The sequence below is a fragment of the Lytechinus pictus genome, chromosome 3 (assembly GCF_037042905.1).
Source record: "Lytechinus pictus isolate F3 Inbred chromosome 3, Lp3.0, whole genome shotgun sequence".
NCBI classification, from domain to species: Eukaryota; Metazoa; Echinodermata; class Echinoidea; order Temnopleuroida; family Toxopneustidae; genus Lytechinus; species Lytechinus pictus.
This window is the reverse complement of record NC_087247.1, coordinates 26,272,484-26,286,857: the sequence shown is the minus strand read 5'-3', so window position 1 is coordinate 26,286,857 and position 14,374 is coordinate 26,272,484. Positions and strand designations below refer to the sequence as shown.

The 14,374-nt window shown below is 37.0% G+C and overlaps 1 protein-coding gene across 1 annotated transcript; it reads left to right on the top strand.

Moving 5' to 3' along the window:
- The first annotated feature begins 1,550 nt into the window (after positions 1-1,550).
- LOC129256424 (solute carrier family 15 member 4-like) lies at positions 1,551-13,607 on the top strand. Its single transcript, XM_054894632.2, has 8 exons — positions 1,551-2,095; positions 5,100-5,310; positions 6,544-6,713; positions 7,448-7,845; positions 8,727-8,901; positions 9,380-9,580; positions 10,244-10,375; positions 11,358-13,607. Exons 1-8 carry the CDS (start codon positions 1,753-1,755, stop codon positions 11,519-11,521), a joined length of 1,794 nt encoding a protein of 597 aa, XP_054750607.2. The 5' UTR covers positions 1,551-1,752; the 3' UTR covers positions 11,522-13,607.
- The last annotated feature ends 767 nt before the right edge of the window (positions 13,608-14,374 follow it).

Genomic DNA, 14,374 nt, shown 5'->3' with positions numbered 1-14,374 from the left:
TGGTTTGGACTGCTCTTATATGAAATTACTGAAACCGCACTGCAGTCGACTGCATGAGTGTCACGACTCAAATCCAATACAAGACACAATGGGATACAAACTTTACAGAACATTCATACAATATTAGACATATCACCGGCAAAATATCGGCCTAAACTGGCTTTAATTCATTGCCAGTTTTCTTAATATATATATATGTATCTGACATGTACACATCCATTCTTGACTTTGAATGTCGGCTGGCGCAATATCCGAGAGTATCTTGAGATATGTGGGGTGTAGATTCATTACAAAAAATATCGGCCATTGATTCTGCTTTCGACGATCGATATCAGCTGTTTATGGATTAACGCCCTTTCAAAATCCCATGAAAGCTAACATTTACAGTCCATGAATAATATTTTATTAGCTAATGATATTTATTGATAACGATGATAAAATGGAACGTTTATACATGAATAGCGCTAACAGCGCTTCATACTTTAACCCCAGCTTTAGGTATACCTGGCGCATTCAAAGAATTCTTTCCTGTACCGCCCGCCGGTATACCCACTTACGAAACCTAGATGGAGAGTGGCAAAATAAAGATAAACGCCTTGTTAAAGGATTTCTGTGAGAATTGAACTCTGGAACTTGTGGTTCAAGGTCCGGTTTCACTCTCATTTCAATGGGTACACTATTTAAAAAAACCTGATTTTACAGAAAAAAGAAGATTTTGCAGAAAGCAATAACAGAATCATTCTGTAAATTCATAAAACAGGAATTTTCTGCAATTTAACAGAACAGGTCTGTTTAAAAAGGGGAAAAGGGTGTTTCATTTAAGGAAATTTGTAAGGTTCCATACACCAAATACCAATTTCCTGTACTTTTACATGACATAATGTAAGATTACGCAATTTAGTGTTTACAGGTGTTCTCGAGACTCTGCTGCAGGAACTTCTTTTTTTTTAAGGATAAATTTTCTAACAGTGTCCTCAAGGCTGGAAATAGTATGATTTGAACAGACTGTTAAGGAAAAATCAGACAAACGAAATACGGAAAAACTCATTTAAATCTTACAAGGGACAAAAAAGTTATATGACATTTTAAATTTTTGCATTATTTCAGTGAAACTGTTAGATGTATGTCTTAATGAATATTCAATAATGAGCAAGCTAATGACGTCATATCCTCACATGTACTTCTGAATCTTATTGTATAAAATTATACCTGTCGAAACTTTGGCCACCAAGAATAAAATATTAAATAAACAAGTGGAACGCCTCTGGCTGTCACGCCTGCATTACGCGATCCAATATAGCAACAGTGCTGACTTTGAAAACAGCCATTGAATAATTATTCACAAAAGAAAACACTCATAATATGAAAATAAAATACTATGTCCATCGACACAACATTACCTTTGACCATATCGTGCACTGTAAAAACAGTGGTGTTAAAAAAAATTGCTAAACTTAACAGTCAATAATTTTGTTATTTGATATCAGACTTCAATGTAATTTCAGCGTTGCCGTTTGGTTTGATAAAGTTTACTGCATCAGTCATTTTTCAGTCTTCAAGATTCGAATAGATCGGACAGATCTATCCAGTATATAGCCTACAATTCTATTAAACGAACTACCGGGATATTTTACAAAGTTTTATCACTAAAGTAGTACGATGGTAAAGTGACCCTGACATGCCATTAAATGATGGTAGTATCGGAATGTCATCAAAGTAGGATCACTTACTTCTGCTGTACGGTGCAGTAACATGTCGAAAAATGGAAATTTATCCAGTCTTGAGGCCTCTCCGAGACCAAACAGCATGCCGGAGCAAGACGCGCCCGTTGGCAAACCCACCTCCAAGGAAATCATATTGGTCTTATGCATTGCTTTCGTGTATTTCACCGAGAAAATCATTTACTATGGCATCGTGACGAATCTGGTTTTATTTTGCACGAACGATCTGGGTTACTCGAGCGCCGACGCTGCGGTCTATAGTCTTGTTTTCACCGGGACGAATTACGTCTTCACCATTTTCGGAGGATGGCTCTCCGATTCTTGGCTTGGAAACTATAACGCTATCTACCTGGGCTCACTCATCTGCTTAATAGGTGAGTACACAGATAGGTATTATAATGATGATGACCATGGGCGTTAATTGGGGGAACACGCCCCCAAGATTTGTTTTTGAGAGGGGGGGGGGGGGTTAGGAACATCATAGGCAATCAAATGCCCTTTTGCTTGCCAACAAAATTATAGAAACAAGGGATGGGGAACTACTGAAGGTGCGGAGAATGTCACGTTGATAATGATGATGATAATAATAATAAGAAGAACTTAGTATTATTAAGCGATGTTCATGAGATCCATATCAAAGCACTTTACAATGTAGAAAATATGACATACACAAACAAAAGTGAATTAGAAATTATGTAACCAAAAATTTAAAATATTGTGGACACTGTAAATGGAGCTATGTTGAGTATGCTTTTTTCACGAAATAAGTCTTTAAACGGAATTTTAACAATGTTATATTGGGGATAGATTGAAGGGAAGCTGGAAGAGTATTCCAAGGACAAGGGTCAAAGCTTGAAAAGGACCTATCACCACAGAATTTAGTTTTTGCTTTTTTGACAGTAAAGAAATTTTGATTTGCAGAATTATAGACCTATAGGTCCATGGCAGAACGAAGGGACCTACAGGGAGTGTATGCCTGGATTAATTCAGAGAGATATTTTTGGAGCATGTCCCTGAAGAGATTTGAATGTTAGGAGAAGAATTTTGAATTGTATACGAACTTTGATGGTGAGTCAGTGCAATTGTTCAAGAGTAGGTGTTATATGGTCATGTGTTTTGGTGAGGGAAACTAGACGAGCTGCCGAGTTTTTAATTCTCTGCAGCTTTGAAATATCCTTTTCTTGAATTCCATGGAGCAGGCTATTGCAACTGTCAAAAAGTGAACTAATAAATGAATGAATGAGGATTTCAGAAGATGACTTAGACAAATATGTACGAATTTCACAGGGTTTTTTTTTAGGGCGAAGGATGCTTTACGACTAATACTGTTGACATGGGGACGCATTTAAAGGTTTTTTATCAAATAAAACACCTAAGTTAGCCACCGTTTTGAGGGATGTGTATGAACATTTGCAATTTGAATTGAAGGTAATTCAGGGGTACATCTTCGATGAGAGGACAGTTGCAGGACTTCCATCTTTTATCATTAAGGTCTCAGTCATCCAGGAACGAATGGCATCAATACAATCTTCCAGTTTCTGCAACATTCGGAGAGCCTGTGGCTGACCAGACATGAATGAGATATTAGTGTCATCAGCATAAATCATAGAAGGAAACCATAGGAATGAACAAGATCTTCTAACGGTGTCGTGTAACATTTAAAGAGTACAGGCCCGATAACCGAACCTTGTGGTACCCCCCATTTCAGTAATGTAAGATGAGATCGTGAGCCATCAATGATCACCTGTTGATATCGTCCAGTGATGTAAGAGTCAACCCACTTTGCTACAGTTCCAGAGATGCCGAATCGTGTTTTCAGCATGGAAAGAAGAACATCGTAATCAACTGTGTCGAAGGGGGTCGAAGGCTGATGTGAGGTCCAAAAGTATGAGGAGGGCATCATCTCCGGTATCCAAAGCTTATAGAATATGATCTTGAACATGAAGCGCAGTTTTTAACACTATGATCATTTCGATACGCAGACTGTCGGGATGCGAGAAGGGAGTTTGCAGGAAGCTATTCAGTAAATCTAACTCGTTCCATTACCTTGCCCCAAAAAAGTAAATTTGAAATTGGTCTGTAGTTCCTTAAACTTTCTGCATCCAGAAACGGTCTCTTTAGGCTGGGAATGACCAAAGCAGATTTGAGCGCCAAAGGGAAGACTCCACATTGTGAATCGTTGGTAATATCCGTGATGGCCGGTACCAGGAGCTCTACACACTGGCTAAGAATTAGCGCTGGAAGAGGATCTAGATCACATTTTATTTTATGTGACCTGATAATCTTTGGTGCATCTGCTTGGGAAACTGGCGCAAACCTCTCAAGACAATGATCACACGTTTCCGCCTCCACAACAATCGAAGAGGAAGAAAATGAAGCCCTCAGCTGTTGAATTTCACTGTAAATTTTTTTTGAGAACTTCTGAGCGATCTCAGCACTTGACTGATGTGATGGCAATGATTTATAAGGCTTTCAGCTGTCATCTTGTCAATCACATTGAATAGTTGTTTGTTGTTGCTAGTGGACAGAAGTTCTTGAAGATGATGACGCTTAAAGTTATTGACAAGTTGGTAGTATTCCCTCGATGCTTTCTTCAGGTCATCACATTTCTACTGTTGTAGATGAACGCTTGGTATTTCTCCAAGCATCTCCTTTCCCTTGCACGAAGGTCTTGTTTAGCCTTCCGTATGGCGTCGTACCAAGGAGCATATAGGGACGCACTCTCAATTGCAACTGCCTAAAGACAGTCTGGCCACTCGCTAGACTGTTTCCAGCGAGGTGTCATACTTGACGATCTAGATAAGAAGCAAGAGAGTTATTGAAAAAAATCTACCATACGGTCAAGTTCCATTTCCTCTAATTTTGTAACTGCTTCGAAGTACTGGCTGATATCTAACTTGAATTGATAAATGTCAAGTTCACGAGTGTGAATGACTTTAGATGTCACCGGTGGTCTCACGGAGGGGAGTGAAAAGATGATTGCTGAATGATCTGATGGCAACGTCTGAGAAACCACAATGACCCTAATTGAGTGATCAGTATCCCTCTTGATAACCAAATCAAGAGTGTGTCCTTTAAGGTAGGTTGGGATATACGCTGACTCAAACCCGCCGGCTCCAGTAGATCTTTGAAGTTCTTTGCGTCTGCACTTGTGTTTGTCAACATGAATATGATGTTAAAATTGCACACCAGAGAATGAACAGTGACACCAGGGTGTAAAAGTAACTACCAAATGTGCTGTTATGAATAGCACTCATATAACTGACAAAACTTGATTTTACAACCGGAGTGAAGTGACCGATGCATGCCATCTATAGGCCTACGACCATCAATACAGATTTGTTTTGCTATGACTTATCATCTACAATACTGTTACAGGTACTACTATGCTGCCTCTGATAGCGTACAAGTGGCCCTTCGTGTATGGTGCAGCTTATGGGTTCGACCTGGGGAGCAAGAGGGTATTCTTCCTCATAACTCTGACTATTGTGAATATTGGAACCGCCCCCATCAAGGCATGCTGTGGACCCTTCGCCTGTGTACAAGTGGAAGAATATGGAAATAGAGCGATACAGGTCACTTACCATTGGTGGGTATTTTCATATTCAGTGGCATATCCTGGGGGCACATCCGATCCGAGCCCCCCTTGAAAGTCATAGCCAATATTTTTGATGAAAATATTTATGTCCTTCATACACAAGTGTGCCCCACCCCCTTTGAGAGTCACAGCAAATACTATTAATAGGAATATGTCGGTCATATACAAGTGAGGACCTTTTTTTTTGTTGGGGGGGGGGGGGGTCTTGTCAAATTTCATAGGGAAAATGTGCCCCCCCCCCTTGGGAAAATCCTGGATCCGCCCCTGATCATATTATTAACATAAGGCCTATATGTTTATGTTAACTTGTAGATTATTTTCATTCTATTTCTATTGAAAAATGCTCAAAATGACAATTGCATAATTGAATTTATTTGATTTGATTTGATTTAATTAATTATTTCACATTGCACAAAAACATACAGACATCTTAAGCAAAGAAGAACATAGATGACAATAATTACATTCACTGTTTTAGAATGACGTAAAATATGTGGAACCTATTATAAAGCATACAAAAAATAATAATTACCATACAAATAAAAAAATAATAATAATTATATGCAAATATTGGTGCTCATTCGTGAAGAGGGGGTGTGATGGTTGTACGATAAGTTTTCGAATAAAATGATTTATTAATAAAAAAGTATTACATCAATTACATAAAGAAGGAGCCGCAATTTGCTTAACGACAAATATTTGTTTTTCAAAGAATTAATGAATACGGAGAGCATACTAGTACAGTTTTGTAAGATATTGTATGGATGGTAGAATAATAATCTAATAGCCGTCGTTTTTGGCGTACCTTACCTTTTTCTTTTTGTCTAATGGTGTTAACTCCTTTTCTTATATCAGATTACTCAATTTCCCGTTATGTCCTTATATAACTTTATTTTTCAATAAAAGAATATGACTCATCACATCATGAAATTACTCCATTTTTACATATTTCACGTTAGATTTCCATTTTCAGAAAAAAAAAGTGTTTCCTTTATATCATTGCTTTTTAGTGAACCGGCCATTTTCACGGATACTTATACATTTCTATTATAAAACATGATTTTTCTCGCATTTATACTATTGAGTGTATTTTTGCAGAATATGTAATTATTTTGTATCAAATATCTTCTCTGTTCGAAATAATTTGAATTTTGAAAATGAATCAGATATCTCCATTATCTGCGTCATTTGTTCTTTCACATTTTGCTTTCATGTCGAGAATAGGGTGTATTTCATTTCCGAGATCGCTCCACTCTTCACCTACTCAGTGCTTTCATACGTCGAGGAAGAGGTCTCTTTTTTCTGGGGTTTCCTTGTTGTTCTCTGTTTCAACATCGTCGGCATTTTGGTCTTCGCTACGGGTCGAGATATGTATAAAATGAGACCACCGAAGGGTAAGCCTGGTATACCAACGCAATTCTAAAAGCCTCTAAAATTGTGGCAGTACTTGCGAACATGGTGTTCATGATGATGATGATGATAATAATAATAATGATAATGATGATAATAATATCTAATAATAATTATATAATAAGAATAATGATAATGATAAAAACAATAACATGATATTTATAAAGTAAATTTTCAGTCTAGACGTTTAAGACACTTCAGACGAAATCAGAGATAGAACGTAGAAAAAAAAACATTACATTTACAGGTTCGAACTTTAACAAAGAATAACAAAACATTATGTTTCTCAAAAACATATACACAAAGTATTCAGTTTGCCCCTGAATGTGGTCTCTAGTTTCTGACATGTCAACAGGACTCTAAGTCAATGGTTATAATAATGATGACACAAGGCAAATTGCAGTACTCGTGAACATATAATGATATGAATGACATAATGATGATATTGACATGAATTTAACAATTTCCATTAATATTCATGAGTGAAAGTGAGGGTAATGCATAGGATATGACAGTAATTGTTTATGTATTTACTGAACACTATTTTGTTCGCACTTCTTCTTCTTCTTTTCTCTTCTTCTCCCTCCACCTCCTTCTTCTTCTCCCCTCCATATCTTTTCGTGTTCTTGTTTTATTATTGTTCTTCTTTGTTATTATTCTACCCCTCCCCCTCTCCCCTCTTCTCTCTCTTTCTCTCACTCATTTTCGATATCCTTAGGGAACCAGGCATTGTTCCAAGTCGTTCGAATGCTAAAGAGTGCAACAGCAATGTACTCAGAGAGACACGGTAAATGTTCTACAATATGTTGCAGTTGCTTATGTTCCTCAGAATGTTGTTACAGTGGCCAACCTGTCACTGAAACCACTCCACTCTTAACCGAGGTGAATGAAAATCAAACCCAGCTTCGTCGAATGGATACTACCGGGGGATCGTTGTCCAGATCGTCTGATAACGATATTGATCGAATCGAAACGATTCAACATGGATTTCTGGAAGATCTTAAGATTGAAAATGGCGGGCCTTATTCAACAGAATCTGTGGAAGAATTAAAATGGCTGCTCAATACCCTTCTTGTTTTATCAGTTGCCATTCTCTATAATACTATTCGATTCCAGGTGAATATTTTTCCTTGCCATATTCATAGTTACAGTATATAGATGATATCTTCTATGCAAATCACTGTCTATATTTATTATTCATCATTGTTTTATTGTATTATTCATATATTATGTTTATAATATTTATATTATGTTTATAATATTCTACGGGACTACCTTGCAACATGTACAAAGGAAGCAAATTTGGCTTCATTTGGGAAGCCAAGCTGTACTTTTTAAAACAGAAAACACGAAGAAAGATAAAAAGATAGACATAATGCATTCTAACTATGGGTCAATAAAGAGAAGCAATTAAATTTCTACCCACAATTGTAATTTTTAGATATTTTATACGTTTTACCTGTTTTGAAATATACATCATGACGCTTTCGAGAATACGACAGACGTCAGAGGATAGAACATTCTAATAAACATCCATCTGCACATGCATGATCAATCCTAAAAATATGCGCAGATAATTTTTTTAAAATCATAATATGTTACCACCCTCTTTACCTTTCGTTGTGTTTTCCCAAACTCTGTTCTGTCATATAAATTGAAATATGTTTTTATATGGAATTAAAAAAAGCCCAGAAAATGCAGGCTTATTAACTTGGTAAAACTTTACTAACTTTTCAATAAAATTTCAAATATTGCGATTAGAATAACATATAATGCATAATGAGTCGACATACAGCCCATTAAACATTACAAACTAAATGTATGTACTTTTATATATCATTTGGCACTAGTTCATAAAATATGAGTCGAAATACAAATTTAAAAATGTACAACTTCAAGAATTAATATTACCCAATACTTGGCAAAATTGTACTCCAGCTTGCTATAATGAGGAATCATAATATTTCCCGCGCTTTTTATCTCCTATTGCACCACAGTACTCTTCTACCTATCTGCTTCAGGGAGAAAGGATGGACCTAGATGGTATACCAGTTGCCTTTCTGGCCCTCTTTGTACCCCTCTTCGTCATCCTCACCGTGCCGCTTGTCGACCGCTTCGTCTACCCTTTCCTCGAATCTCGAGGAGTAAGAGTCACACTGGTCAAACGAATGGGTATGGCAAAATAAATCAAGAGGCCCGTCTGTTCTCTGTAGCCTTGTTTAGCTTAGACATGATGTAACTCAATGGGAAGCCGGATTAAAATTATACGCTTCTAATGTTTATTGTGAACTTTTACAAAGTTTTAACTATTAAGAAAACTATTTTTACATCATTCGCGTAAAATTGAACGATATAAATTTTGATCTTATGCATCTTCAGCCAACCCCCTTTCCAATTCGTCCCTCGGTCCTTGATTTAGTGATCGCTCATTGGAAACTTTACACGTTTACCATACCCTGATAATATTCCATGCTCGGAAATGATTCTATAGACCTACCAACAAGGAAAATATCACAATTTTAGTTATATCTGTGACAAGTTATCCAAATTTTGAAAGTGAATAATTTCCAGATTAATAGACTTTCTAAGCTTAACGCAGACTTTCACAAGTTTGTTTGGTGTTTCTTCTATCTTTCTTCCTATATCATAGCATTCGGTCTGGTATCTGGGCTTTTATCCGTCCTTTATGCAGCCCTGGTGGAGGTCATTCGTAAATACAAAATCAGGAATGGAGGCGGTTTTGACCAGGAAATATCGGGAGTCATTTTTCACGCTTCATCTCTATCTATCCTTGTTCAAATCCCTGAGTATATATTCATCGGTATCGCGGACGTCTTCGTTCTCATCACAGGTAATCGATTTCAAAAGATGGTAATTCGTTGAAAGAGTCGCTGAAAGGGTGCATCATTCTGTTTGTACGGTCCTGGGAACGATTTTTTTTTAAGAGGGGGTGCTGGTTCCTTGATGACCGGCAAGCCAAAAAAAAAAGAGGGGAAGTTTTGTTCACTCCCAAATGACGTTGAATTTGGTAGAAATAAAATGTGAGAATAATAAAGGGGGTTTTAGCCCCGAAATAAAGGTCATATCTGTACATTATAACATATCAACCTAATTTCTAGAGGGGTGCTCGCCTTCATCCCCCGCCGCTGCACCCCCGCTTCTCATGGCCGTGTCTGCTTGGAGTGATGACAAGAGAAAACGTTCTTTTTTTCACTGTCATGAAATTTTATTGCTGTTTGGGGGATAAGCTTTCACTTGCGTATGACTACATACTAGCATCAACTATTTGTAATGAAAATAAACATTCTACATATTTTTGCCCCCCCCCCCTTCGTCATAAGAAATAATCCATTGTAAGGCCAAGCATGAAGCAATGTTAATGAAAATTTGTGCATGTCTTTTCAACTTTTAAGATAAAATTGTGAAAGTTTGCATTACTGTTGGGTTCTTCCATTCTCACGTCATATTGGGTTTAACCTTTGTAAACTTTCTCTTCATTCCTTTTCATTTTCAGGTCTAGAATTTGCCTTTTCCCAGTCTCCAAAATCTCTGCAAGCATTCATCACGGGAATATACCTCTTTTACAATGGAATCGGCAGCTATGTAGGATCTTTACTCGTTATCATTGTCAACGCAGCTTCAGCAGGTACATTATAAACCTCTGTGTGCAAAGTCTACTACTGTTTTTGAGGGGGGGGTACGGACCTACCTGGATGGACCAAAGGTGTTTTTTTTAATGAAATTCAGGATCCGCTGCTACTACCGACATTAGATATTCATCTCAATGCTACCATAATAATTTTGGGATTAATCATAGGCCTACCGCATCCTTTATTAAACATTTTTTAACAATTCCAATAAAAATACAAGTGTTTGTCGAATCTTTCTTTGACCTTTTTTTTAAAGGGCGCCATCAATTTCAATCTTAACTTTAGTCATTACACGGTCTCACGCGCGTAAAACATTCCCCATAGACTTGTGTGTTAAAATGGCACTTAAAAAAAAATCATAAAAAATAAATGTGAAATTAGAGGGTCGAATGTTTACTACCTTTGGATAGGATATATATCTGACATTCCATATCTGACCAGAGAAGGGTATCGTAGCCAGCTCATTTTAAAAATAAATCGCCATTTATGAAGATAACTATGATGGGATCAAATTCATCAACTGAAACAGTAAAATAGCCCCAATTCTTCCGCCAGTCAAAAAATAGTTCCAAATCATTGATATATCTTCCCAATTTGGGCAAAGGAAGTTCAGTAGTTACCATTTCTAGAATCAGTGTTAGATTTTGAATCATATTCATACACTTTTGTCAATCAGCAATATCAAATTAAAAAAATTCGAATGGATTGGGTCGAACGAATATCTTTAGCCCTCCTGATGTAATTAGGCTCATGGCACCACACATTTCTTAACAGGAAGTTCATACTTCACGTCTTTTTGTATTTTTTATATAACATGGCCCTATACTATATATTTTGGATTATTTGTGTATATTGTATATTTGATCATATTATCATACATTGTTTATTTAAACGCAGAAATAAAAGTAAACAATCATTCAAATATGATAACTCCGTGTGTGTGTTTTTTAAACAAACTTCTTCATTTTTTCTACGCAGGGGATGAATGGATTCCTAACGATATCAACAAAGGTCATCTGGAATATTACTTTTTGCTCCTGGCCGGTGTCATCATCTTCAACATGATCTACCTATACGTCATTACCAGGAATTATCAATATGTGCAGCAATATAACAGACGCTCGAGTCAACAGGGTCAATGAAACAATTTTGATTTCATAGAATAATCATTTATCTGACTTTTCTTCGTGGCGAAGCGGTTCTGGCTCTCGTCTTGTTAGCAGAGGGTAATTGTGTGTTCGAATTCCCCCACGGCCTAGCGTCCCTAATTTTGCAATGCGTCAACCCTCACTTTGCCACTCTCCATCCAGGTTTTAAAAAGTGTAACCGGTAGGATGCGGAAACCTATGTTCTATATCTAGAAATTTAGTTTGTAAACTCTTGTTTGAAGGCTTCCCGGGGAGTGGAGAATGTGCATACCGTGTATGCAGACAAGCCAGGACCCGATGACCGGCGTATGTAAAGCGCTTTGAGACGTCATCGCGATATTTCAAAACGCTATATATAAAAGCAAGTATTATTATTACTATCATTCATAGAGCAATCCAATTTGGACCATTGTAACCGGGTTATTTATAAGACGGTTAACATGGTTAATGAGTAAAGTGCGTCCATATTACTTTTACCACGATCATCAATTCAACTAGTCTTTCACTGTAAAATACCGGTGATGATTTAACACCAGCCTGGTATATCGGAAAACAACAAGGAAGTGTTGAAACAACACCAGATAAAAATCAATCCGATATTGGTTTAACACTGATTAGTGTTATTTAATGCCTATCTGGCATGTCTGGTGTTATCCTAAAGCCGAAGTGTTTCAACACCTCGAGTGTTTTCCTAGTTACCGAGCTGGTGTTAAATTAACAACTGTATTTTTCAATTGTACCCGCATAATATAAACATATTATTTCCCGGGGAATATCTTATTATGAAAATAATAGGGGGATTCGTATCATGTTCAAGAATGTAATTAACTCATTCCTTCTACAAGAGAGTGAAAAACAGTGGCATCGCATATTCGTTTAAAATGATGAAGAGTTTGTCCTTAAGAAATAACCATCATGGCCAAACCTGTTTCTGCAGTCTTCAGACTTGTCAGATCATCGTCCAACCTTGGTTTGATCACCCATTGACTTAGGAGGAAGTATGGTTAGAATTAAGGACTTGTGAGTGGACTAATTATTCTAAATCTGTATATCTCATGTCATCAACTTCCCGATGGGTCAACTATTAAATAATAATAATAATAACAATAATAGAACTCTTAATATTTACCCAAGGTTAGCCACTCTCAGCTGTAAGCCGTTCTTCCAGGGGCCCTGCACAACATAATATGTTATTATTACCCTTCTCCATTCTCATACGCCGAGCGCCTGACAAAGAAGGCAGAAGGTCCATTTTTTAAAGTCTTCGGTATGACTCGGCCAGGATTCGAACCCACGACTATTCATGTGGAGCTGAGTGACGGATGTTTATTCTCGGGCCAGCGCTCTGAACTCTGAAAGTTCACCAATCGATCTTTCTTCAGGACCATGCACTCTCTCTGTGACATTGTGACTGCCCCCACCGATTCTGCAGTCCTAATCACCCACCCTACTTGGCTTGATGAATTCATACAAAGTTGACTCATGTTTTAGTCTTGATCAACTTCGGCATTAGTGATATTTGAATTTGATTATTAAAAGGGAACGGTATACAGGTTTAAAATGATGATTCATAAGATTCCTTTGTTGAATTTTTGGATCATACCTGAAACCATGCATAAAAATGTCTATTATTGACTAGTACTACTGATGACTATAGAAACCATTTTTGTACGCCTAGTATATCATCCATGGCTTTCCGCCAAAATGACACAATATGGCGACACAACAAATAGACCTTATTATTTCACTCTTTTGAGTGAGACGGTCTCCACAAAATGTCCGGTGCGTCCTGATAACATGCAGATCTCACTTTTTCTGACCCACCCCCTCCCGACCCCACTTTCCCTAAAGACTTTTGTACAGGCAGCATTTTCATCCGGTAATTGCTGGTCATCATTTTGAAATGAATATTCATAACGTACTGTCCTAACTGTCCTCTGGAGGAGGGGTGTGTTAAAATCCCTCCCAGTGAATGGTGTTATGCTATACAAGCATTGTTTCGAGGGAACATAACTTTTTTACTTCTTCACCATTTTCTGTGATTAAGGTATCAAATAAAAGAGCAGATGTTGAACTTTTTAGGCATGTGATTTTCTTTTTTAAAATTCAGATACCCCAGCCAAATGAGTTTTTGGTATACTTTCTTCAAATTATTTTTGCTCACTCATGTGTGAATGAGGAATAATTTAAGTAATTTCAGATGAAAGAGGAGATTCTAAGCTTTACATTGGTAGGTCATTTGTCTATTTTATTTATGATTAAGTTATGATAAATCATCGCTAAATCTCGATTTCGTTTTTCGTGGAACGCACTGTATAGTCCGTACCTACGGTGGCAGTCTTCCATTCATTTTACGAAAACACGATAGATTTTCTTTAAAAAAACCATTAAGAACATCTTTTAGTGGGAGAATTCTAAAAGTAGTAAAATTTGTGGGTTCTGCGGCGTGTATTTTGATACAGGGATAATGAATATTATTTCAGTTTTCTTACTATTTCCTGACAGTTGTGAATGATTTGAGTGTGACATGAGCTGATAAATGGAACTTTTACTGTACGTGAGAGATTTGTGTAACTGTTGGCTTTCCATCACAACTTTAGACCAGAGTTTAAATTAAAACACAGCTCAGAATACAGGCCTATGAAAAGCAATTCTGAATAGTGGCCATTTCAATTTTTTTACATCCATTCAAACATAATACAAAGTAATATAAATCAGATACAAATTAATGGATCGGCATTTTAAAGAAAAATAATTTAAAAAAGAGCACAATGAAATGGGGGGGGGGTCACTAAAAGCAAAGGATCTCCCTCGAAAAATGTATTAAAAAAATAATAGTTAGGTACT